General features: G+C 43.2%; 2 protein-coding genes across 3 annotated transcripts; both read left to right on the forward strand.

Moving 5' to 3' along the window:
• Positions 1-435: 435 nt before the first annotated feature.
• Positions 436-11,276, forward strand: vamp2 (vesicle-associated membrane protein 2). The gene is made up of 5 exons (XM_037120525.1): positions 436-881; positions 4,893-4,992; positions 5,159-5,317; positions 5,690-5,741; positions 5,996-11,276. Coding segments are annotated over exons 1-5 (330 nt in total). The 5' UTR covers positions 436-879; the 3' UTR covers positions 6,013-11,276.
• Positions 11,277-16,930: 5,654 nt separating this feature from the next.
• Positions 16,931-22,512, forward strand: pcolcea (procollagen C-endopeptidase enhancer a). Of its 2 annotated transcripts, none has more exons than XM_037120737.1 (9): positions 16,931-17,098; positions 18,766-18,874; positions 18,977-19,235; positions 20,835-20,959; positions 21,069-21,205; positions 21,311-21,612; positions 21,700-21,777; positions 21,866-22,036; positions 22,149-22,512. In XM_037120737.1, exons 1-9 carry the CDS (start codon positions 17,010-17,012, stop codon positions 22,277-22,279), a joined length of 1,401 nt encoding a protein of 466 aa, XP_036976632.1. In that variant the 5' UTR covers positions 16,931-17,009; the 3' UTR covers positions 22,280-22,512. The 2 variants fall into 2 exon arrangements, with proteins under 2 accessions (XP_036976632.1, XP_036976633.1); XM_037120738.1 differs by lacking the exon at positions 16,931-17,098 and adding an exon at positions 17,942-17,986 and having other exon boundaries at positions 18,719-18,874.
• Positions 22,513-22,795: the final 283 nt, after the last annotated feature.

The raw sequence follows: 22,795 nt of genomic DNA on the forward strand, positions 1-22,795 counted from the left end.
ACGGGTGCCCCCGAGGGCCAAAATGCACCTGTGCTCACATTAATTAGCTTATGTCAGACAATCCAGCGTACTGAACACACTCAGGCTGCTGCCTCTCTCTCTCTCTCTCTCTCTCAGGTGGTGTCCTCTCCACCTCCATCCTCCTTCTCCATATTTACTATGAATGATAACCAGGCGCCTACATGCGAGGCTCGCCACACCCCCTTTCGAGGAACGCCATTTTGTTGACACACAAGGCTTTGCTTGTCAAATGATCTCCTTTTTTTTAAAAAAAAAAAAAAAAGAAAGGAAAAATAAAAATACGCGTCAAACCCCCCACAGAAGCACCACCGTGACACATGTCGCCCCTCCATGAGCTTCCCACCCCTAAAATAAAAAAATAAAAACGTCCCCGCGCGTAAAAACCACCTCGGCCTGTCTGGAGGTCTCCCATCTCCAACATGAAACTCGGCGCGATTGACGTCACCGAGCCATCTTTGTCCACCTAATCCAGGCGGCTGTTTATTACACCGTCATTACCGCACGGACCCTGACAGCGCCAGGCACTGGTAATAGCCTGCAGGTGCCGCACATCGCCGTTTAGAAATAGAACGAGAAGACGAGAAGTGGAGCGTTTTTTTTAAAAAATTATTATTATTATTTTTACGTTGTGGTAGCGAATAAGTGAGGAGGAGACGCGTCTCAGCGAGCAGGTACGAGCCAGTGTTCCCACTCCAGGAGCTATATAGGCAGGGACACGCCACAAGAACCAAAAGCGAAGGCTGCCAGAGGGGAGAGAAGAGAGGCACATCCACATCCATCCGCCAGCCACTGAACGCGCCTCACACGCTCCCAGCCGCGGATTTCAGCACAGCCGCCCAGCCAACACAACCAGGAAACATGTAAGTACCGCACCTTTTTATTTATTTATGTTTTTGTCATATACAATGAAATAAAAACCCGGATCTGTTTATCGCTCCTGCTCCGTCCTCACGACTGGAGCGGCGATGGTTTCCTCTGCGCGCCTCCGCCATCAAACCCTCAGCCTTTTCTTTCTTTCTTTCTTTTTTTTTTTTTAATCACATCGTTTTTCTAATCTTGTTGGATTTAATCCCACACCTCCTTCTTGTCCTTCTCCTTCTCTTTGACGATACGTTCAGAGTGAGAAAAAAAAACGGCTAACCTCGCCGGCCTAACCTTGGAGCGGACGCAGCGCTCTCCGGGTTTATCTCGCATTAAAACAACATAATTAGCCTCTCTGGGTGTTTTTCTGCTCACGTTTACACGATGTTCACACCGCGCCTCTTATATACTTCAGTCGTTTGACGCTTTCCACGCATTTCTTTATTTATATATTTATATATTTATTTATTTATCTTCCAGTTTGGACTGGTTTGACCACCGTCTAGCTCGATTACCCCACAGGCTAATTAAAAAAAAAAATAAAATCAAATGAAATAAGGGAGGTGGAGGAAAACATCTCACACGATAACAACACATGTAGAGATTCGATTTTTATTTATTTTTATTTTTTTAGGGTTTGTCATTTTATTTTTGGTGCGCTTTGCTGATCCGCAGGTGACATTCAGTACTTCTAGAAAGAAAGGAAGGGGGGAAAAAACGACACAGCAAGGACACAATGTTGGAGGCAGCGTCGACATTATTCGACGAGCAGGCAGGCAGGCAGGCAGACAGGCAGGCAGGCAGACAGGCAGGCAGGCAGACAGGCAGGCTGACAGGGGGTATTATTAGCTGTGAGGCAGGCTTAGGCCTAGTTTACGTGATATTTGCACCCGGGCAGCAGCGGGGGGTGGGGATAGCCTTAGCCTCCTGCTTGTAATGTCGTCGATCGTCGTGCGGAGGGCGGACAGCTTCACATGTCTCACCACCGTGCGCGTCTTCAAAAACATCCAACCGGTCCTGCCCGAAATCCTCCATTTCCTTATTTGTCCTCATCCATCTCCCAGCGCGTATTTAACCACAACATAAATTAAATAAATAAAACACAAAGGCTAAGAGGAGACAGCCTGTCGGGTTGTTTTTGGACGGTGCCAACACAGCGACATCGGAACCGAGCCGTGCCAGCGCGTTTTTGTGGGGCTACAAGTCACGTTCGTCACCAGAGCCACCGTGGTTCTATTGGATCCTCCCCGCCCCTCGACGCTGGCAGGCTGTCGGTGTGTTTACAGGCCGTGAAACGTGATGTGTTGCAGGACATGGATGTAAACCCCCCCGGTGGGGCTGCTGGTGCTGCTGTAGGAGTGTTGTTGGGTTTTTAGATTCTGGTTAGGTAACATCGGACAGAATGGGACAGAAAGGCTGAGTCTGAGGCTGAGGCTGAAGCTGAGGCTGAGGCTGAAGCTGAGGCTGAGTCTGAGGCGCTGTCCGGTGCTGAAATGTCGCTCTCCAGTGCTCAGAGTCAGACAGCATGCTGCTCACATGACAGGGGCTGAACATGTGATCTATCTATCTATCTATCTATCTATCTATCTATCTATCTATCTATCTATCTATCTATCTATCTATCTATCTATCTGCATTTATTTATAAGCTCTGTCTTGAAAAAACAAGGCCTGAATATAATATATAATTAGCTTTCACCCAGTCTGACTTGGAGGAGCCACTGAGATCAATTTATTGTTTGTCAGCCGATCATTGATTCATCAGGCTGTGTCTTAAATGTGAAATATCGTCCGGTTTCTTTGACTCCTCGCTCTCCATCGAGGCTTGTGGACGAAATAAAATTGCCATCTGGGGCTTTGGGAAACAGCCGAACGACAGAAAATAAGCAACAATTCAAACACTTGTCGGCAGCAGGCTGCTGAGAGAGGAAATGTGACACCTGACGTCGTGTTTCAGGCAGCTGCCTTTTTCAGATCAGAGCCCTTTTTGTGGTTTTTATTTTTTTCTTTATTGTTGCATTGTTCTGTTGTTTTCCCATAACGTGCTCTGGTGAAACTCGACCTCGGAAAACAACAAATCATCGTCGTCTTTTTAATGGGGCCCCGCCGCCTGCTGGAAGCCAAATAAGGTTCACCAGGTTACCTGGAGAACCACAGATACCTGTTGACTGAATGTAACATTCAGCTATCATGAACTACCAAAGCTGCACGGATCAGAACCGGCTGCCCCACCTGGGTGTGGAGCTGCCGGCGTGTCGCTCCGTCAGTGGGGATTATTCACAGGAACGATGGAAGCCGGCGAGAAAATCTTTGTCGCCGCACTCGCGATGCTTCCTGGCTGGTTTGGATTCATTACACCTTTTGCTGTCAAGTGAAGAAGAAGCCCACATTAACTTCACGGACCGTTTTTTGTTTGTTTGTTTGTTTCAGACACGTCGTATTAAAATAGATATCACAGGTTCGAGGCTTCAACACTGCCAGTTTGTATTAAGGCCGGCTGGCAGCTGACAGGGACCACCGGCAACCACGAGGCGATTCAGAAGGATTTGTTGTTGTTAGAGGATTAGCGATGTGTGAGCGTGTAAAGGTGACCTTTATACAGAGTTCTGCCTCGCACCAGCGCCGTCGCTCCGTTATAATTACAGCTAATTCAGCAGAAGATACCACGATCTTGTCTTTATCAGACAAGATTACAAGTTCACTTCATAATTTTGTTGATAAATCTGGATTATAGTTTGAAAATAAAGCATTTAACTCCATAAAATACTCAAAATTTAGATTTTCTGAGCCTTTAAAATGAGATTTTTAACGTATGTGATGCTACATTACATCGGAGAAAGTTTAAGTTTCAATGTTAAGACTTTTATTTGATTTGGGAACATGTTCTTATGAAGGTGAAATGATTTGAGTGGGTTGTATTAATCATATCCAATGAGAAGAACAGCATCAGCGAACAGTTTTTGCTCTTTACTCGCCTTTATTTTAGTTTAACACATGTTAATTGAAAAATGTCCTGAAGAACTTCATTTAATAAGAAACGGTCCCAGTCGGTTCAGGAAGGCCATGAATAGATTTCTTGTGTCCTGATGATCTCAACTTATCTTTTCAGCCATTTAATCTCTTTTATGAAGCTTATGTTCTAATTTATTGAGTTAATCTCTGTTTAAATTAAAAAGTAGATGCCGTCAGAGGATTAAGAGAATAACGCCTATTTGGTGAATCGGATCAAATTTGGATATTGTGTTTTTTTTTTTGTAGGTGGGTTGTTTCTCAGCTGCTACACGACGTCGTCCTCCTCGTTGTTGATGAGTCTTGCATCACTAATAATTGTTCCCTGCATGAGACATACAGTCGCTCTGTAGTTCGTACCCTGAAGCCGTCGCTCAGTCTTTTATTGCTCATCATTCATGTGTGGTTTACTCAACGACAACGACAAAGAAGAGCTAGAAGGAGCGAGGGTTAGCATTCAGCTCGCGAGGAATCAAACAGTAGCTGCACATTTGTATGTATTTCTGGTTTTATTTGTTCCTGTGAGTTCATGTTAGCATGAAGACGACGCGCTTCTCATGGAGCTTACATCGCCTGTCTCTCGCCGAGGTCGTTATTTGTGCGTAGTGCCTCCAAAAGAAAAGGTCTATGTAGGTCACAATGACACATCAGCTTAACTTTAGCAAGGCCTGCAGTCGATGGTTCTTTTTATAAGGACTCTGGACCCAGTACCAACCCAGAGCGACCCAGCATGTGGATTTACATGTCACAACAGCTGATAACCAGGAGTGTGTCCATTGTGTCCTTCGCCGTTATTTTATAGCTTCGACGCAGACCGCTCCCAACAGAGAATATATCGGTGAGAATAAAAAAAAAACCTGCCTGTGACCAGTAGAACATTCAGAAAATACCTAAACATGAACATCTGCAAACTCTTATAGATGCCTCTTCCTGTTTTATTGTGTTTTATTAAAGTTTTATCTAATAACTGAATATTTGAATGTTTTTTTTTTTTATACCCAGGTCTGCCCCAGCCGCTGGAGCCCCTGCAGATGGAGCGACTCAGCCTCCCAACCTCACCAGCAACCGCCGTCTGCAGCAGACGCAGGCGCAGGTGGACGAGGTGAGTACCTGCTGCTCAGCCGCAGACATTTAAGGTTCTAGTGATCGTTTGTGAGGGATGTGTTCGTCTCTAGTCACAGTTCACAGTTCAGCTCCATCCCGTCACACGGGTCGTTCTGTCTGGACGGCTGGTTGCACTACATGGCTTTCTGTGTGTCTTCCCTCAGGTGGTGGATATCATGCGTGTAAATGTGGATAAGGTTCTGGAGCGTGATCAGAAGCTGTCAGAACTGGACGACAGGGCTGACGCCCTGCAGGCTGGAGCCTCTCAGTTCGAGACCAGCGCTGCAAAACTGAAGAATAAATACTGGTGGAAGAATGCCAAGGTGAGGACGAGCAGACGCGCTTATCTGAATAGCAAATCCGTTTGTATGAAAAGGTTAGATGAGAGCAGTTTCTACTGGAGAATTCCTTTTTCTGGTACAATAATATGACTCTCATTGGTTGTTGTGGGGTCGAAATTCAAGATATATACTGTCTACATATCATGTGATTACAGCGACATGTTGCCAGGAGAATTATTGAGCCTCCCATGTCAAAAAAATGGGAGGCTGCTGGAATTTGAGGTCAATCTAACTGGGAAATTCATAATAAGTGATCATGAATAATAACAGGCAGGGCAGGTAGAAGCTACGTGTTTGGTGTGTTTTGTGAAAATGACACGTTTTTGTTTTTTTTTTTAACAACTTTTTCTACAGATGATGATTATCCTGGGTGTGATATGCGTGATTGTCCTCATCGTCATTATTGGTAAGAATCTTTTTTTTAATTTCGCATACATTCGCCATCATTATTTCAGGAAATGTCATTTTTCACGTTTTTCCACAAACTGGCAACAACTGCATATCGCTGATGAAACATGTTCCTATAAGCTTTGCAGATGTAGTATTATTAGTAAAAAAAAAAATAGTTTGTCTACATTAAAACGTGGCCTTTAATTTGAACAAATCTGAGGAAGTTGTTCTGCTTCATCGCCTCTCTCCTCTCTGTCTCTCTCTCCACAGTGTACTTCAGCACCTAAGAAGAGTCGCTCCTACCCCAGTCTGATCGCAACTTCCTTGCTACAGAAAAGAAAAAACAAACAAACCCTCAAATTGATTCCAAAATTAACCATGAGAAAAAAATAGTTTATTATATCTGTCTTACCCCTGGTTAGCCTCGATATAACACCCACTAAACCCCTTTTCAGGGCCCCATGGCTCCCCCACTTCCACCACCTCGCCTCTGGACCCCCCTGTCAATATTTGTCCTGTGAGTGTGTGGCCCCCCTCGTCCCCCCACCGTCTCCTTTCTGGGTCCTCTTGGCTTTTCTAACTTGCCATACTGAGAACCAAAACACTTGTGACGATGCAACAACAGAAAAGGAAACAACGATTTGGCGATTTAATTGTTACATAACTGATATATATATATATAGTTCTTTGTAGAGTTTTATTCTGATATATACTGTTTTGTAGGTGTGTGTGCGTGTGCGTGTGTGTGCATTTTGTATTTTTTAAGTTTTTGTATTAATTTTACGTATGCTTCAGCGTTAAATACTGCCTATTAATCAAAGTGTGTATCTTTGCATGTTATCATCATCCGTCCGTCCCCCTCCTCTTCCTCCTGCTGACTCTCTCTTTTTTGGTGTATCTCTGCACAGTGGAGTCCGTCTCCATTCAACTACTTCTCTCGAGTCCATCTGTGTCGCTCGTGTCCGCCAAGACGATCCCAAAATGAGCCCGAAAGAGACCGAAAAACTTCAGTCGTTGAGTTGCAGGAATCTGAGCTCAAACTGCCCTTGAAAATTACTCTCACGTCAGCTCCGGATTTCTAGAACTCGATGCCGTGAAGTTTGAGACTCTTTGCTCGGTTTTATTCTGAGAGAATTCATGCTCACTGATCTTGATCAAAACACACAAAACAATGCATGAATTGTCAAACTAATCCCCTGGTCCTCTCCATCTGAGTGTCATTCCTCTTCCTTCATCTCACCTCCCAACCCCCCCGTCAACACCTTCCATCTGTGACCTCCGTCTCTCAGCATGCTCGATCACCTCGACTTTCTTCTTCTGATGATTTCTTCGAAACTGCCATAGTCGGACCAATGTCTGTAGATGTTTATTTTTCTTTTTTTATTTCAATATTACGTAGTGTCTTATTTCGAAAACATTCCTTCATTGCAGTCTAGTGCAAATGGTCTTACCGTAGCACATGTAAGTGTAAGTATCTTTAAAAATAATAATACTACAACAACACACGCGATGAAACTTGTGTCGAAAATCGTCGGTCATACAAACCATAGGAGAAAAAAAAAATAGTTCTAGCTAATAGCTGTAAGGGTAAGATTTGGATGGACAGGATTAGACCGTCAATCTGTCCAGAAGATTTTCTTTTATATATACAAAAAACTATGTTATCCTGACATTACACTTACACTATACTATGGAGATGTCATTAATGTCAAACTGTGGACACGGGCTTACAAAAAAGATTTCTAATTCCAGGCGATGAGATAGGGCCGATGCAAAACAATTGACGAGTTCACACTGAAAAGCCTTAGTCTTCAGTCACTGTCGAAGATCTGCAGTCAAACGCATCCTCGCGCTGTAAACATTTAGCGTCGAGGGAGCGGCTGACTGCCAAGAAAATAAAAAAAAAAAAGAGAGAAATCTGTTTAAAATGCACAAACAAACCTTGTTTTTGATGGCGCTGTCTGGCTGGTCAGTAGCCTGGCCCGAAGGAGATCCTCGTGCAGCAAAACCTCTCCTCATGAAGAGCACATTTAAGAGACAACAAAAACTAAAAAGCCTTATTTTGCAAAATCCAGGACCAGAGACGACGAGGCTAAATGAAATGAAGACGAAAAAAAACAAAAAAAAAACAGAGAAGTCAAATTCACAGTTGAGTTTTTAGTTCAGGGGGAAGGCTCGGAGATACACAGTCAGAAGGTTTAGCGACGAGAGACGCCAGAAGCAATTATTCTAAAAAAAATAATAAAAAGACCGGAAGCAGAGTGTTTTGCTCGCGCAGTGGTTCTGTCTCTTAGTGTTTCTCCCTAATAGTTAAGGCCTTTTTTTTTCTTTTTTAAGAATAATAGATTATATTTTTTATTATAGTATATTTTTGTGTGAAACAGACAGGTGAAGAGGAAGTGTGCAATCAGTGCTGTTTGCCGCCGACAGTCGGCGAAAAGCTCCTCTTTACCTCCGTCTGGTGTGTTTTTTGTAATTCAGCTCCGTGCGTTATACACTGCCAAGCATCAAGGGAGAGGCTTCTATTGTTCTTTCTTTCATTGGTGCCCTCGCTGGTTCGGTCTTAAAAAACTGTTCCTTTTACCTTTGTTTTTTTCGGTGCGTGCTAAAACTTTTTTGGCTACTTCGGCGAGCAGGGGGCAAATGTGATGCACTTGTTTTCTAACACCCTGTCAGACTGAGGCCTTGCACACGCGAGATGACGTGAGACGACGTAAACTCCGAAATTCCCTTCAAAAACTGCCGACGGCGTCTTTTGGAGGGGGGAGTTTTATCTCCAACTTAACTCGCGGTCGTGGTAAATCGAAGCTCTGAAATCAGGCAGTTGAACATTTTCAAGGTTTAACAGGTCGCAGCTCGGCTCGCGCTGCCAACTAATGCTGTAATTAACAATCCTGAAGTGTGTAAAATTGAGTCATCGGGAAAAAAAACCTGTGCGTCCAGACGAGTGTGCAAAGCCTTAGCAGCCTTGTCTCTTTTCAACAACTTTTTAACTTTCCCACCAGCTGAGAAGACCAACCTGCCCCCCCTTTCGCTCAACTCACTGATTCTGAATCCTACCGTGTGCATGTGTGTGAGTGTGTGTGTGCAGTGTGTGTGTGTGTGAGAGTGTTAGAATAGCTCTGTCTTGGGAATATCCCCAGTTTATCCCGACAGATTAGGCCGCTTAAATCTCAGAGTGAGGGCACGTCGTTTCCTTGAACCACTGAAGTACACAAGCGAGCGAGGCTGCAGATCTGTCGGCTGAGTTCTACTTAGGAAAAAAGGAGCCCGACCTTAGCGAGAACCTCGGCTCCGTTCCCCTTACAGGTGTCCCCCCCCCCTCCAAAACAGAGCAAAAGTAAACTGCAGAAGACTACCAAAGACCAGATTTTTTTCCATGCTTATGCTGCCAATTGCCATCAAAAACAAGTGGAGAGGAAAAAAAAAAAACAGGTTGTCCAAACGAATCCGGGTCTGTTTAACTGAATTACCCTCTATTGATCCACCAGTACCGGACCTTTTGGGGTTTTTTTTGTTGTTGGTTTTTTTTAAAGTGTCAGTTTGGCTTGTGAGTGTGCCATTCTAACATATGCAAAAAAATAATTAAAAAACCAAAACATAAAAAAGGACCGCATGCTTCAAATCTCAAATACAGACTGCCCCCTCCCCCCTCGCCCTCGCCCAGGTCTGAAGAGCTTCTCTAAAATCAGTAACAAGTTTTTTTAGACACACGATCCTGTAACTGATAATAGCACAACTCTTCTTTTTTTTTTTGTTTCTTTCTCGTGTCTCCATTAGTGCTGCCAAGTTTTGAAAAATGAAATAAGTCATAAAATAGCTGTTAGACATAAACCGAGAAAAAAAGTTATATATATTAAAAAAAAAAAAAAAAAAAAATCTGCATTGTTTGGTGTTGTAATATGGGGGTGTTTTGGGGAGTAGGGGGTCCTATATCCTCAGGTTTAAGGTATTAGCAATTTACCAAAATATATATATCTATATGAGGACAAAAAAAACTATATTATAAAACTGTAAAATTGGGTTTTTGGCAATAGGACAAAAAAAACAAAAACACGATAGGGTTCCAAATGTTGTTCCTTATTCTCAGCCATCCTCTGCAGGAGTTTAACCACACAGTGGACCGTAACACTACTGATTGGGGTAGGACTTCTGTGTTATCCATGGGAAAAAAAAAAATTAAAAAATACAAAAAAAAAAAATAATCCAGCTGTCGTGAGTGCTCAACCAATCTGAACACAAAAGGTGAAACTGACGCGAGTGATCTCTCTTTTACTTTCCTGGTTGCTTTACTGTCTGTGTGAAAAAGAAAGTGCGCGTACGTTTTTAACACCGTGGCACTTTTTTCTCTGTCGTGGGTTTTTCGTTCATTTTTAATTTTATTTTTTTCCTCCCAGCGGGATGGGAAACATGACTCAGCGGGGGAATATTGTCTTAATGTGTCAACCTTGAGAACTGTTCAGCGATCTCAACTTAACGCTGCGTTCAGGGGTCATTTGGGAGGGTCGGACACGGCCAATGCGGTGTCTAAAAGCCCACCCCTTCCTTCCAGATTTGAAGGATAACTCGTGAACTTGTGATTCAAACTTGGAAGGAAACAAAAAGAGAAGATCCGATTCTTCATCAGAGTGTGAAATATGTACAGAGCGAGGAGCTGTCACCCCCCCAGATGGCTTGAATGCAGCGATAGGAGGGAACCTGAGTCTCTGAATGTTCAGTGGATGGCTATGAACATACAATATTCTGCTTCTTATATGTCAACATGTTTTTATTTTTTTTAACCAAATGTGGTGGGGTTTTTTTTTCTTCTTTTGCATCGATTTTAGTAACTCCAGATGTCACTGAAATTGTTTGTGTGCAAGCACTGATGGGTAAAAGGTAAAAGAAAATGAGGGGGGAAGAAAAAAAGAAAATGAAAGTATTTTTACCTTCAAATCGTCCAGAATGCTTAGAATGATTCTACAGTTTACATCAGATTGCCGTTTCTATCTTACGAGATATATTTTTTGTTTCAAATCTGTTTTATTTTTGAGGAAAAGATTTTGATTTCTCTTCGGGATTGTGTTTTTTTTTTCTTTTTTCTCTGGGATGAAGGCCAATATCGCCCCGGGTCGTCCGGCCTTACTGGAGGGACAGGACTGGAGGATCACGGGCGATGTGCTCGGTTTTAATTTAACCTTTTATTTATTTATTTTTTTTCCTTTTCCTTCTGCTTTTTATTTATTGATAGATTTATTGTGCTGTCATTTGGTATGGGATTAGAAAAAACTAAGCAAAAGTTGACTCAACGTGAAAAGGAGAGGAGACTGAATGAAAAACTAAAAAGTACATAAAATAATTGTAGTGTAAATCTATCAATGTCTTATTATATTGATGAACATCATGAAATATATGTATATTGGAAAAAACAGTACCTATGACAACTTGTACTTTTGTGTGTGCTTCATGTGCTTTGTGGGTGTGCAACAATGGGCAGATGCAATTTTGACTGCAATTCTGGGACCTTATCTGACCTGTATGAATAAGCATAAATTTATTATCAATACTGAAAGATACATGTCTTTCTTTAATTCGTCCGGATGACATGTGTTCCTAAAAAAATAAAATACACATAAACGGACACTCCTGCATCCATCCAGAGTCATACACATCCAGCCTCACACACAGACCGACACCACCCGAGTCTACACATCCATGCACACAAATGCTATTTTGCACTTAGTCCCATTTTTTTTTTATCTGCTATTACAAACTTTAATCCCCCCTTTCAAAAATGCTTGAATGTGCTGGAGGTCACAGAAACGATGAAACTTTAAGTGACAATATGGTTTAGAATCTATAAAGTGGTCAAGTTTAATGGTGTATGTCAACGTGTGTGTGCAGAAATTATTTTTTTAAAAAAACCTCCATCATGGCTCATGCAGGACTTCTAAGGTTAAAAGCATTCAAAGGGTATTAAAAGGTCATATCCGAACATTTCATGGCCTCACGGTCATGCATAAATGATTCACTCCATTGCCAGCAAAAGAAACAAACACACACACACACACACACACACACACACACACACACACACACACACACACACACACACACACACACACACACACACTCAAAAAAAACCTGTAGGCCACAAAGCTACAGCTTGTTTTTAAAAGGAAGCCACAAGTGAGAGTCACTTCCGGCTGCTTTTATTTTGAAGGAGCCAACTTAAAGCGGCTTAATTGCGCGTAAATCTGATAATTACCTCCATGTGCTTCTTACGGTTTCATTTGATTCTACAATTAAACACGCTTCATACACACATTGTACACTACATTATGAATTATATACACACATTCGACAGCACAACAAAATAAAACTAGATTAAATTTAAGGTGTTAACCGAAGATTTTAATAAGCTGTCGTCGCTTTGAGGCTGACGGTGTCTGGTTCCGGTTGAATCACGTCGCCACCAGGTGAAATATATATTATATAATAATGAAACTACACTGTAGCTGAACACTGTGGTGTGGAAACTGAACCCACCTCTCACACAGCAGTTGTAGTCAAACACAAGTTGTAGTTTCGAATTTTCTCCACCAGGTGTCACCAAATCAGCAGCGAGCTCCAGGAGGGATTTTGTATTCATCATATTTTGGCCTCAGTGACACATGTGATCTGTCAGAGTTCTCATGGAAACTGCATTCATCATGTTTAAAGCAAGAAATAACATTTTGAAAAAAACACAAGGAAGGAAAACGACAATGTGCTTTATTTACAAAACCACAATCACATAGTTAAAAGAAGAAAAGTGAGAAAGGGATAGTTTGACTTCTACCTGCTGCTTTTCAGACACTGTTGCTTTTGTTTTGTTTGTCTTTTTATGACGTTTTTATTTTTGGCTCAATATAAAGTCATTCATTTATTCATGCAGACAGTTCATCATGTTCATCAAATATGTATCACATAAGTTCTACTACAGTTAAAGTCCTGCATTCAAAACCTTACTTAGGTTACTTATCACAGAGTAAAATGCTTCCTGTTAGTGTTTTTACTATTATGATAAATATAATATGTTTGTTTTCGATTTTACTGCTATAGATGTTAAAGTTTGAGCTAATTTTAAATAGGCTACTTTATAGTTGCAGTGATGGAATGTAGCTTAAAAAAATGTTACTCCAGAACTGAAGTACTTCTACTTTACTTGAGTATTTCCATTTTAAAAAAAGACAAACAACAAACGTGCATTCATTATTTTGATCATCAGAAACATGCTGAATATTGGATCCGGTAATCGTCCAGACAGGTTGACCCGTAGAATACAGTATTGACTTACATGTATCGATATTTTATGCATGATTTTGATACTTTCACTGAAGTACCATTCCTGTGGGTGACGTTCACTTCAAAATAAATGAACTAATAACACGATATCTTTACTTTTACTCAAATATGACTTTTGGCTTGTACCCAACAACAGCAGTGCGTCACATCCTTTAAGAGAATCGTATGTTTGCTCCATGTGAATCATGTATCTCTAAAAACGTGTTTCATGAGTCAAGATAAACAGCCTGTGACAATGAGTTTTCCAGCCAAGCCAACATGAAGAATTCAAGAAGTTTATTTAAACAAGTGGGAGAGTTTTTTTCTCAACCCATAAAGTAAACACGTCATCCTCCAGTTTATCCCGAACATTCATATTCATGTCTCCGTGTTTGGAGATACATGGTGATCTGACAAGTGAAAAATACTCAGGTAAAAAGTACCTCAAATGTGTCCTGAGGTGTAGTACTTGTACAGTCTTACGAAGAATCACGTCATTCTTGATTCGGGGAAGAGAGGTGTGTTAAGAATACATTTCCAAGGAGAAATACATATGAATTAACTGTTTTTAGGACTGTAGGTTTGTGGGCGAAAGACCATAACTGAACAGAAAGTGCTGCAGCCTCTATGTTTACTATTACGATGGTAGTTTAATTGCAATTATATCTGTAGAAAACTACAGAGAGTGTACGGTCAGTCTCCAGGCCTGCAGTGGAGAGAGACTTCTCTACCATCTTATGATTTCACAACCACTGAAACAACAGTTCCTCTTCTTTGACCACAAATCTTTGGACAGTGAGTCATCTGTTGTATTTTGGCAAAAAAAAAAAAAAAAAAGGTAAGCTTAAACAGAGAGCAAAGTACACATCAATGAACATACCAAGTGACCTGACAAAGACATGAGGGAGAACAAAGACTATATACAGACACTAACGAGGGGATCAGGAACAGGTGGAGTGAAAAGGACAGGTGAGGGGAAGGAACGGAAAAACACGGGAAGGAGGAAATGAAAAGCAAGACGTGACACATGAGGGCACGATTTCAAAATAAAACAGGAAACAAGAGAACGTATTAAAACTGGGATCATAACATCATCTATACGGTGAACAAAGCAAGCGATGACTTTGCAGATGTCTCTGATTTCTCTGCGCTTTCACTTTTTTGAACCAAAACAGCATATTTTCACCTCCTGCTTGAGGAGGAGGAGCTGCTTTTATTGCTGCTTTTTTTCTTCACCAGGTCACGATATTGTTGTTATAACCCCTGGACTCACTGGCAGAATACTAACCAATGTGTCTCCTGAGCAGCTTCCATGAGAAGTGATTGCACGGCATTAGGTGTGACACTGCACGCTTCATTTCCACAGTTACGTAAACACACGTATCCACAGTGAGTTTAAGTCTGCTTCGCCTCAACACAACATCCTGTTAATGCCAAATGAGGTGCTGCGAGCCCTTTTTTTCCCAGCACGTCGTCCATCTGCTGGGAGTAAAAGCCATTACGCCTCACTGACTTTCCCTCTCTAAAATGTGAGAGGAGCAGATTTGCCCTTTTCAGCCGACTCGGATGCTTTCTTTTTTTTTTTTTTTCAGAGAGTGATGACGTGTGTCTTCTGGTGCCTGGCTCCGTCTGCAAAATGCTCTTGGAGGATTTCTTCTGAATTAAAAGCAGGATAGCTCAGTCTTAATCTCTGCGTGGGTGTTTCTATTTATTGCTGAGGTCGCATTAAATTTTGGCCTCCTGCGCTGCATAATTGGAAGACAGATCCTCCTCTTAAAACTGCGGAGAGAGTGAGCCACAATTACAGAGAGCGCACACGAGTCTGTGAGTGTTAGGGAATCATCATTTTCGGTCTGTCACCTTCTCGGGTGGATTGCTCACATGACTCTGTTTTCCACCTCTCCAGCGCAGTGTCACTTTTTTTTTTTTTTAAATCTTGGACATAATAAGGGAGTAATTTACAGAGGGAGTGAGAGGAGTTCAGGGAGGCGGGAACATGACCTAACTGCAGGGGTTGATTCAAAAACAACTTCTCACTTTGTTAAACTGCCTCTCTGTCAGACCGTTTTAACTTTGTTTTCCATTTTTCCCGATTTTTTTCTTTTTCCCCCGACAGTCACACACTCCCCCCCCTCTGACTCCAGAAGGAATGCACATCCAGCCTCGACTCGAGGATTCGTCAGAAGGAGTTATTGCACACACAAAAAAACCCTCCACCCTCGACTTGGATTTCTGCTCAGTGTAAAAGGTCACTGTTACTCCCACACATAATGGCAGTGGCTGCACAGTTGTGCAAGCCTCAGGCGCTGTCCGCCCCCCAGCAGACTCCCCAGCACGTCATCGCATTCCTGCTTCTGCTGCCTGTTATCAGGACTTTAGGTTAACACAAACACGGCACAGCAGGACCAGGGAATGCTCACCTCTCCCCCGCTCGCTTTGAGGAACCAAAGTCAATTTCAAAGTGTTAAAAAAGCAGCTGAGGTCACACGGCACATGTAACCGGAGACACCGTCTCTCTGTGGAAACAATTTCACGAGCCGTCCGTCCTGCCTCGGCCCAGACTTTGATCGAGGTGTCGCGGCTCCGCAGTCTGTAAAAGTGGCTGATGCTGTAGTGTTATTGCAACGGCATTCCCTCCACAGGCCTCAGTAATGTGGGCCAGAGGGTTGGCTCATTTGTGGATCTTAACAGAGAGCGAATACTCTTCCCCCCACGCACACACACACAGTGTTATTCTTGCACTGGTGGACAGTGGGGGCGATAGATGCTCTCTGGCTCAGATCTTGTGGAGCCCAAGGAGCCCCTGGGGCTTGTGGCAACACGGTAAGAGGACAGAGATCATTTGTTATGTGATCCTTCTTCTTTCCTGGTCCTGCTGGAACTCATTCTGGATCCTGTTGTGTTTAGACAAGATGGCTCCGAGTCAATTCATTAAAAGGAGACCTGGTATGGTTTACATAAATAGCTTCTTGTGCATGTTAGAAGTCGTCAAAGTTAAAAGCGGTGAAACATTTGTGTGATTTATCCCTCGTGGCTAGTTTGGCACTCAAGAATTGGTTTAGCACAGCTGCTCTGTTGTTGTTAGCAGTGCAGGGTCAGACATGTGCGAGCTGACCAATCAGAGGAGACTTGGTATATGGGAGGGGCAGGCCTTAAAGAGACAGGAGCTGCAACAGAGATGGGGGGGCAGTGTGTGGTGTGTTTTTTGAGCATTAAAGCACGCAAACCTGGTCTTTGACTTCCGAGTACAAGCCCCAAGTAAGTCCGAGTCCACATCTCCTGGACCCTGAGCTCCTCGTCTGAACCACCAGCTGCACAGATAATGGATCCAACTAACTAAGACAGCTAGCCAATTCTCACATTTTGCAGGTTTGGTCTAAATTAAAGGTCTCACATGTTGTGGAATGTAAGGATTTATGGTCCGACCAGTTGCCGCCCACAGACCCTGAGGCTCTGGCCCCACCTGTGCACTCTCCATAATGACCCACCAGACACTCCAGGATGGATGTTAACGGATTTTAAACAACCCCCCAAATTCAAGCCTCTTTTTCCCGTAACTTTCGACCACGTGAAAGAACCACAAACATCTGTAGAAAGGATGCACTCCTCTCTGCCACAACCCGTGTCGCTGCTCCCTCCTGCCCTCTTTTCCTCGATGCCCCCTCTGCTGTACTGAAACGGGGGTTATTATGGAGCAACATCTGGCTCTAATTAGAAAAAAAACAACCCCTTCTCCTCCCTCTTTCCCTCCCAGCTCACGTCATCCCCCCCATCGCTCTTTGTCATCACCGCTGTCCTCTCAGCATCTCCGTCCGTCTCCTGATCCGTTCTAGAACTCTCTCGTCCGTCTGATTCCTCCCCGCTCATCCAGTCTCTCCGCCCACCCTCCGCCTCCCCCCCACCAGTCATACACCTCTCGCCTCCTGCTACCAGTCCCCCCTTTTTCCTGCAACAGTCTGCTTTGTGTGCAAGCTGCAACATGATGCATGTGGGCTCCATCTGGGGTCTCTCCTTGTTCCTGTCCCTGAGTTTAGGATGGACCAAGGCTCAACAGACCAATTACACCAGGTGAGTGTGAGGAGAATGTGTGTGTGTGTGTGTGTGTTTGAGAAATGTGTCCTACTGAAATGACTGACTTTGTAGAGGTCAGGAGTCATGAGTTTTAACAAAAATCCGCCTTATTTCACAAGAGCCTGTGACTTTAGGGCGAGAAAACGTTGAATACTTTCCTGCCTCTGTAAGTAAATTCTTTCCACCTCGCTGTTTGATTGGGCACAGAGTTGTCCCGTTGCTTTTTCTTGGCTCATGATGTGAGGCGTGCTGAGTCTGCAGTCACCGGCTCAGCCAGATGTTGCTGCTTTTGGTTCTGCCTGTGGGGTCGGATCACAGCGACTTGGCTCCGACTCCGGACATCTTGGCTCTGATCGGCGGGCGTCTGACTTCGCTGGGGTTCTGCTGTCTGAGTCTGTTGTTTGTTTGTCAGGAACCGTTTTTCGTTCTGTTTACGTCCTCACATTGGAGGGGGGAAAAAAAGCGTTTCTTTCTTTATCGTGAAATATAGAAAATAACAAAAACATACACGTCTCTCCCTGGACACCACAAACAGACGATGACAATAAAATGTGATTTAAGTTCAGGCATCTTCCTGTTTGTTCCAGAGGATGAAAGTTAGTCTTTTGCATCACTGCTGGCAAAAAAAAGAGTCTGAAATAGGAAATTTTCCCCCTTCGTGAAATGAGACCTTCAGCAAATTCTCTGTGTGTCTGGAGCAATATAATTTATTACAGTCAGTAGCAGAATAACTACGAGGTCAGCATATTTTTTTTCCCAGCTGTAAAATGTATTCCCCAGCTATGACTGAAAAAATGGAACTAAAAATCTTTTTTCATTTTTTTATGACCAAGCAGTGGCGGACACTTTTCAACCATGGCACCCGTCCAGACACATTCTTCTGCTGTGAGCTGTTTCTTACTGTAATATCTAACAATGAGCAGTTAGTAAGATGTGAAATCACTAAAGGAAATCTTGCCCATCAGTGCTTTCAGGATCTGGAGTGGATTAGGATTACAACACCAGAACCCAGTCCGAGCTCATGTCAGGTCCCTGGTGACATCACTGAACTCCTCATAATATTCTGTCAGAGGTGTCAACAAAAAGTTAAAGGCTTTTGACGATCAATCTCTGAAAGTTCACTGCTGATATTTGAGTAAGAGAAGAAAATATATAACTACCGTAAAGCCACTTCTTGTCTACAGAAGCCCAAAGTGTCCAATATCCAATAGATCTAAAAACATTTATGAGTTGATAACCATGCAAATAAGTAAAACACATAAATGAACCAACAAATTGTGAAATGATAGCTGGATAGATCTTCATATAAACGTATGTGCTTGCTGCAGAGCTGAATTACCACAAATAACTAGATGGCTGGTTTGAGTGTTACTTAATTGCTTTCATTGTAGATCCAATTACAGATTTTTAATTGGGGAAATCAAACGCAGGCAAAGAATTTGTATCGACACCCAGTTGAAGGCGGTTAATAACTTGTGGTCTGACCAATGAAAAATTATTTACAGCACGCTCACTTCCTCCAGTAGATCATATAATACACCAGTGGCCAAGAAAAGGAAGCCGGGCGAAATACTCGAGAGCGTCTCGGTGGACTAACTCAGTTGTATTGTCTCACAGAGCTACAGTGTCCACTCCCACCAGTCTCTCCCCGTTGTCTCCCACAGGCCGGTGTTCCACTGTGGAGGGGACCTGGTGGCAGACTCAGACTTTGTTGGCAGTGAAGGATTCCCGAGCTTCTACAAACCCAACAGCAAATGCACCTGGCGGATCACCGTGAGTCACTCACCCCAGCAGCATGTCTGGATGCTGACTCTGTCCTCGCTCATCCTCTCATGGCTGACTCACGTACAATCCCTCTGGTTTTTTTCCACCCAGGTCCCAGAAGGAAAGGTGATCACGCTCTCCTTCCGCATTTTTGACCTGGAGGCCGATTCACAGTGCCGCTACGACTATCTGGATGTTTACAACGGCCACTCCAACTTGGTGCAGAAACTAGGTCGATTTTGTGGAACATTCCGGCCCGGCTCTCTCATCTCCACCACAAATACCATGATGCTGGAGATGGTGACTGACGGGGAGACGCAGGGCAGAGGCTTTGTGGCCCACTACAGTGGAGCGGAACCATATGTGGATGGTAATGTGGTCACAGTTACGAGGGTTTCTTTGCTTTATTTATGTTTTATCATGTGTACAAATATACAAATTACACCACCACCATGAAGTGTAGTAACCAACGGGAGTTTCCTCAACTGAATTAAATTATTTTTTAACCCTTATAAATGATGTTTTATTTGAAAGTGGTGCCGGTTATTTCAGGCCATCTTGTAAACAATTGGCGCTCTTTACGTCACTGCAGTGTTTATAAGCAAACTTCACATAACCTGCACCTCCCCGTGTTTGTTTTACTAAACATATGCTGATGACTTTCAAGACTGCATGGTTTATTCCAATCCTGCAGTAAGGTTGAATACCAACGTGATAACTTGCACTGACGCTTCCAAAAACCTTCATGCTTTTCAAGAAACCAAAAGGCAGGCTGCCAAACGAGAAACAACAAGGAGAGAACAAGGAAGTCATTTGAGGGGAAACAGCTTTGCTTTCCCTCAACTCGCCAGCCGCTGTTTTTACAAAAGTCGATTGAATCTTGCTCCCCAGCAGCTCAGCTCGCAACCTCGCTGATACATTTTGCGGCATTTCTCTCCCTTAATCTTTGAATGTTAATGAGCCCGTACAGTTGATACTCAAAAATGCATCAAGCAAACCACATGGAGCAGTTTCTGCTGAGAGGGGATCTGCATCAAACATAAGACTCCATCTTGATATCTTGTTCAGTTAATGAAACACAGTTTTCTTCCTACCTTTTCTTATGTTTACAGTATATTAAAGTACTAAGCAACCTTTAAGGAAATATCACAGATATATTCTTTGCTGATAATGACTTTGCTTTTTAAGTAATTTATACATGGGAGCACCCTGTTGACCTGTAGGTTAAAGGGGGGATTCTGGTATTTTTAATCCTGAGCCATGTATTTGTATGTTTTGTTGTTTAAATGGTGTATTCTCCTGTACAAATGTTGTAGAACTGGTCCAACATATCGCCTCAGTTAGCAGCGATGTTGTCAGCGGAAAAAAAACAAACAAGCTTTTAATGGATAACAAAGAATAACACTGCAGCCATGACAGCTGAGCAATCTACCAGACTGATTCAATTTCACACCAAAACATCTAAATATAGGGTCTAAAAAAGGTTTAAAAAATACTGGAATTTCCCTTTAACGTGCCAACGATGAATCATGACGTCCCTGCTATGAATTCAGCTGGGAAACTTTGTTCTTTCTCCTGACATTTCCTGTCAAATCTCAACTTTCTGCTACAACAGAAGAATGAAATGCATGAAAATGAGAAAGAACAAACAACAAGACATAATAACTGATGTTGTGCTCCAGATAGCAAAATTGTACCAGACACATTAATGTGATCCATGTGGGCGGTCCACTCTCGTTTGCCAGATCCGACCCACAACAGGCTACATGTCAGCTAAGAGCCAACTGAATTAAATCAGAACCAAATCTGGGCCAGATCTTGTTTATTCATTTTGCTCATTAATGCATTTCTCTTTGTGTGATCTTTTGACCCAACATGAGTCAACTCAAGTATCCTGGAGTTGTAGGACAAATCAGTTTCTTTGCATACTTGTGCTGTTTATCTTCATTCATTGTTTGACTTGTCTCAGCCAATCAGATCTGCGGGGGGAAGATAACCAAGGAACAGGGAGAGATCAAGACGCCCAACTGGCCCGACAAGAAATACCCACCGGGCATCAGCTGCTCCTGGCTCATCATGGTGGAGCCTGATATGGTTGGCGACACACTCTCTCTCTTAGAAGGAAAATATAATGTTCTCCAAAGCCTTTTTACACACAGCAAGTGATCATTTCGTGTCATATTTTTTCTGATTGGTGCACCAGGTAATCCAGGTGACGTTTGATAAGTTCGTCCTGGAGGCCGACGTCTACTGCCGCTTTGACTACGTGGCGTTCTTTAATGGAGGCGAGAGAGACGACTCGCGCCTGATTGGAAAATACTGTGGCGATCAGGCTCCAGAGTGAGTGGCAGGTGTCTCTAAAGATGTTTGTCGGTCTTTTAAAAAGGGACAATGTGTAGTTTTGTCCTACCATTAACTTCACACCTCTACCCGTCTCCTGTCCAGGCCCATTCTAACCACCGGCAATGTGCTGCTGGTCCAGTTTGTGTCTGACCTGAGCGTGACATCCGACGGCTTCCTCGCCAGCTACGTCGGCGTCCCACGTGGCTCTCAGATACCGTCATCCGGCACGAGGTACATCCCCCCAAGGCCTGCAGTCAAACCGGTCGCCACCACCACGAAGCCACCCACCACCACCAAATACGTTCCCACTGCGAGACCCAAACCCATGAAGCCCACGAGAAACCGCGGACAGGGCACCACAGGCCAGGACAGAAGGCCGCCTGTCACGAATGGAAAGAGGCCCGGTGGGTGCAGCTATATTCACACTGTTCCCAGTGTTTTAAAGCAGAAGCTGTAGAACTAATGTGCATTTTTTTTTTTTATGTTTCTAGTGGCTCAAAATCCTCTGTGCGCCAAAGCCTGTAAAAGAGAAGGAACCATCAAGAGCGCTTACTGCGCCAGTGAATTCGGTGAGTCTCCTGACGATCACTTTCAGAACAAGTAATCCAAAGTTGTGTCTTTTTGATTGAACCCTTCTTCCTTTTTTTTGTTTTCAAGTGCTAACTGGCAAGGTGACCTCCCTCTCCCCGGGGCCCCGAGGCACCCTTAATGTAAACGTCTCCCTCATTAAGGCTTACAAAGCCGGCCGACTCACGATCACGCAAGTCGGAGAGACCATGTCGGTCAAGCTGGTGTCGCAGTGCAAGAAGTGCCCGCTGTTCCGTAGAGGTACGACCACCTTGGACACACGCGTACCCCACAGTGTTAGCATTTCCATTTTTTTTTCAGATACTCTTTATAACACTGATCAATCTTTGTGCTCATGTTTCTGTTCCAATAGGCATCAACTACATCATCATGGGCCAAGTGGATGAAGAAGGACGTGGCACCCTGCAGCCCGGTGCATTCACAGCTCCATACAAAGCCCCACATCACAGACTATTAACGAATATCAGCAACCAGCCCTGTTAACTTCCAGGTTCCCGAGCCGACCAGGACATTCAGATCACATATCAAAACACACATGAATCCGGACGTTACAATGTGAAAATACAGATCTACTAAAAAAGCACAATATTACAGTTAAAAAAGAAAATATATCAGTAAACGTTTTAACCCACCATTTTAAAGGAAGTTATTCAAGCACATGCCAACCTTTTTGTTTGTAATTTATATATGAATAAAGGTTTTATATCTCTTTCAAATGGTTTGACAGTATATTTATTTATGACTTGTCAGCGCTCACTTCCGTCTCATCTCTGTCTCTGATGCCACCTGGTGGATGTGGAGAGTGATGGTCAAGATTTAAAATCCTGTGACGTGAGTCGACCACCACCAATGAGGTCCAACGTTGAGATTTCAAGTCTTAAATCCCGGAATGTTTGCTCTTAAATTTAATTGAGGAAAACGAGAACAATACGTTTACGCTTTAAAGAAGCACTAAATAGTTCTGGAGAAGAAAGTCAAACTCAGAATTTTGGTATTTAC

Source organism: Acanthopagrus latus, chromosome 13 (genome assembly GCF_904848185.1).
Source record: "Acanthopagrus latus isolate v.2019 chromosome 13, fAcaLat1.1, whole genome shotgun sequence".
NCBI classification, from domain to species: domain Eukaryota; kingdom Metazoa; phylum Chordata; class Actinopteri; order Spariformes; family Sparidae; genus Acanthopagrus; species Acanthopagrus latus.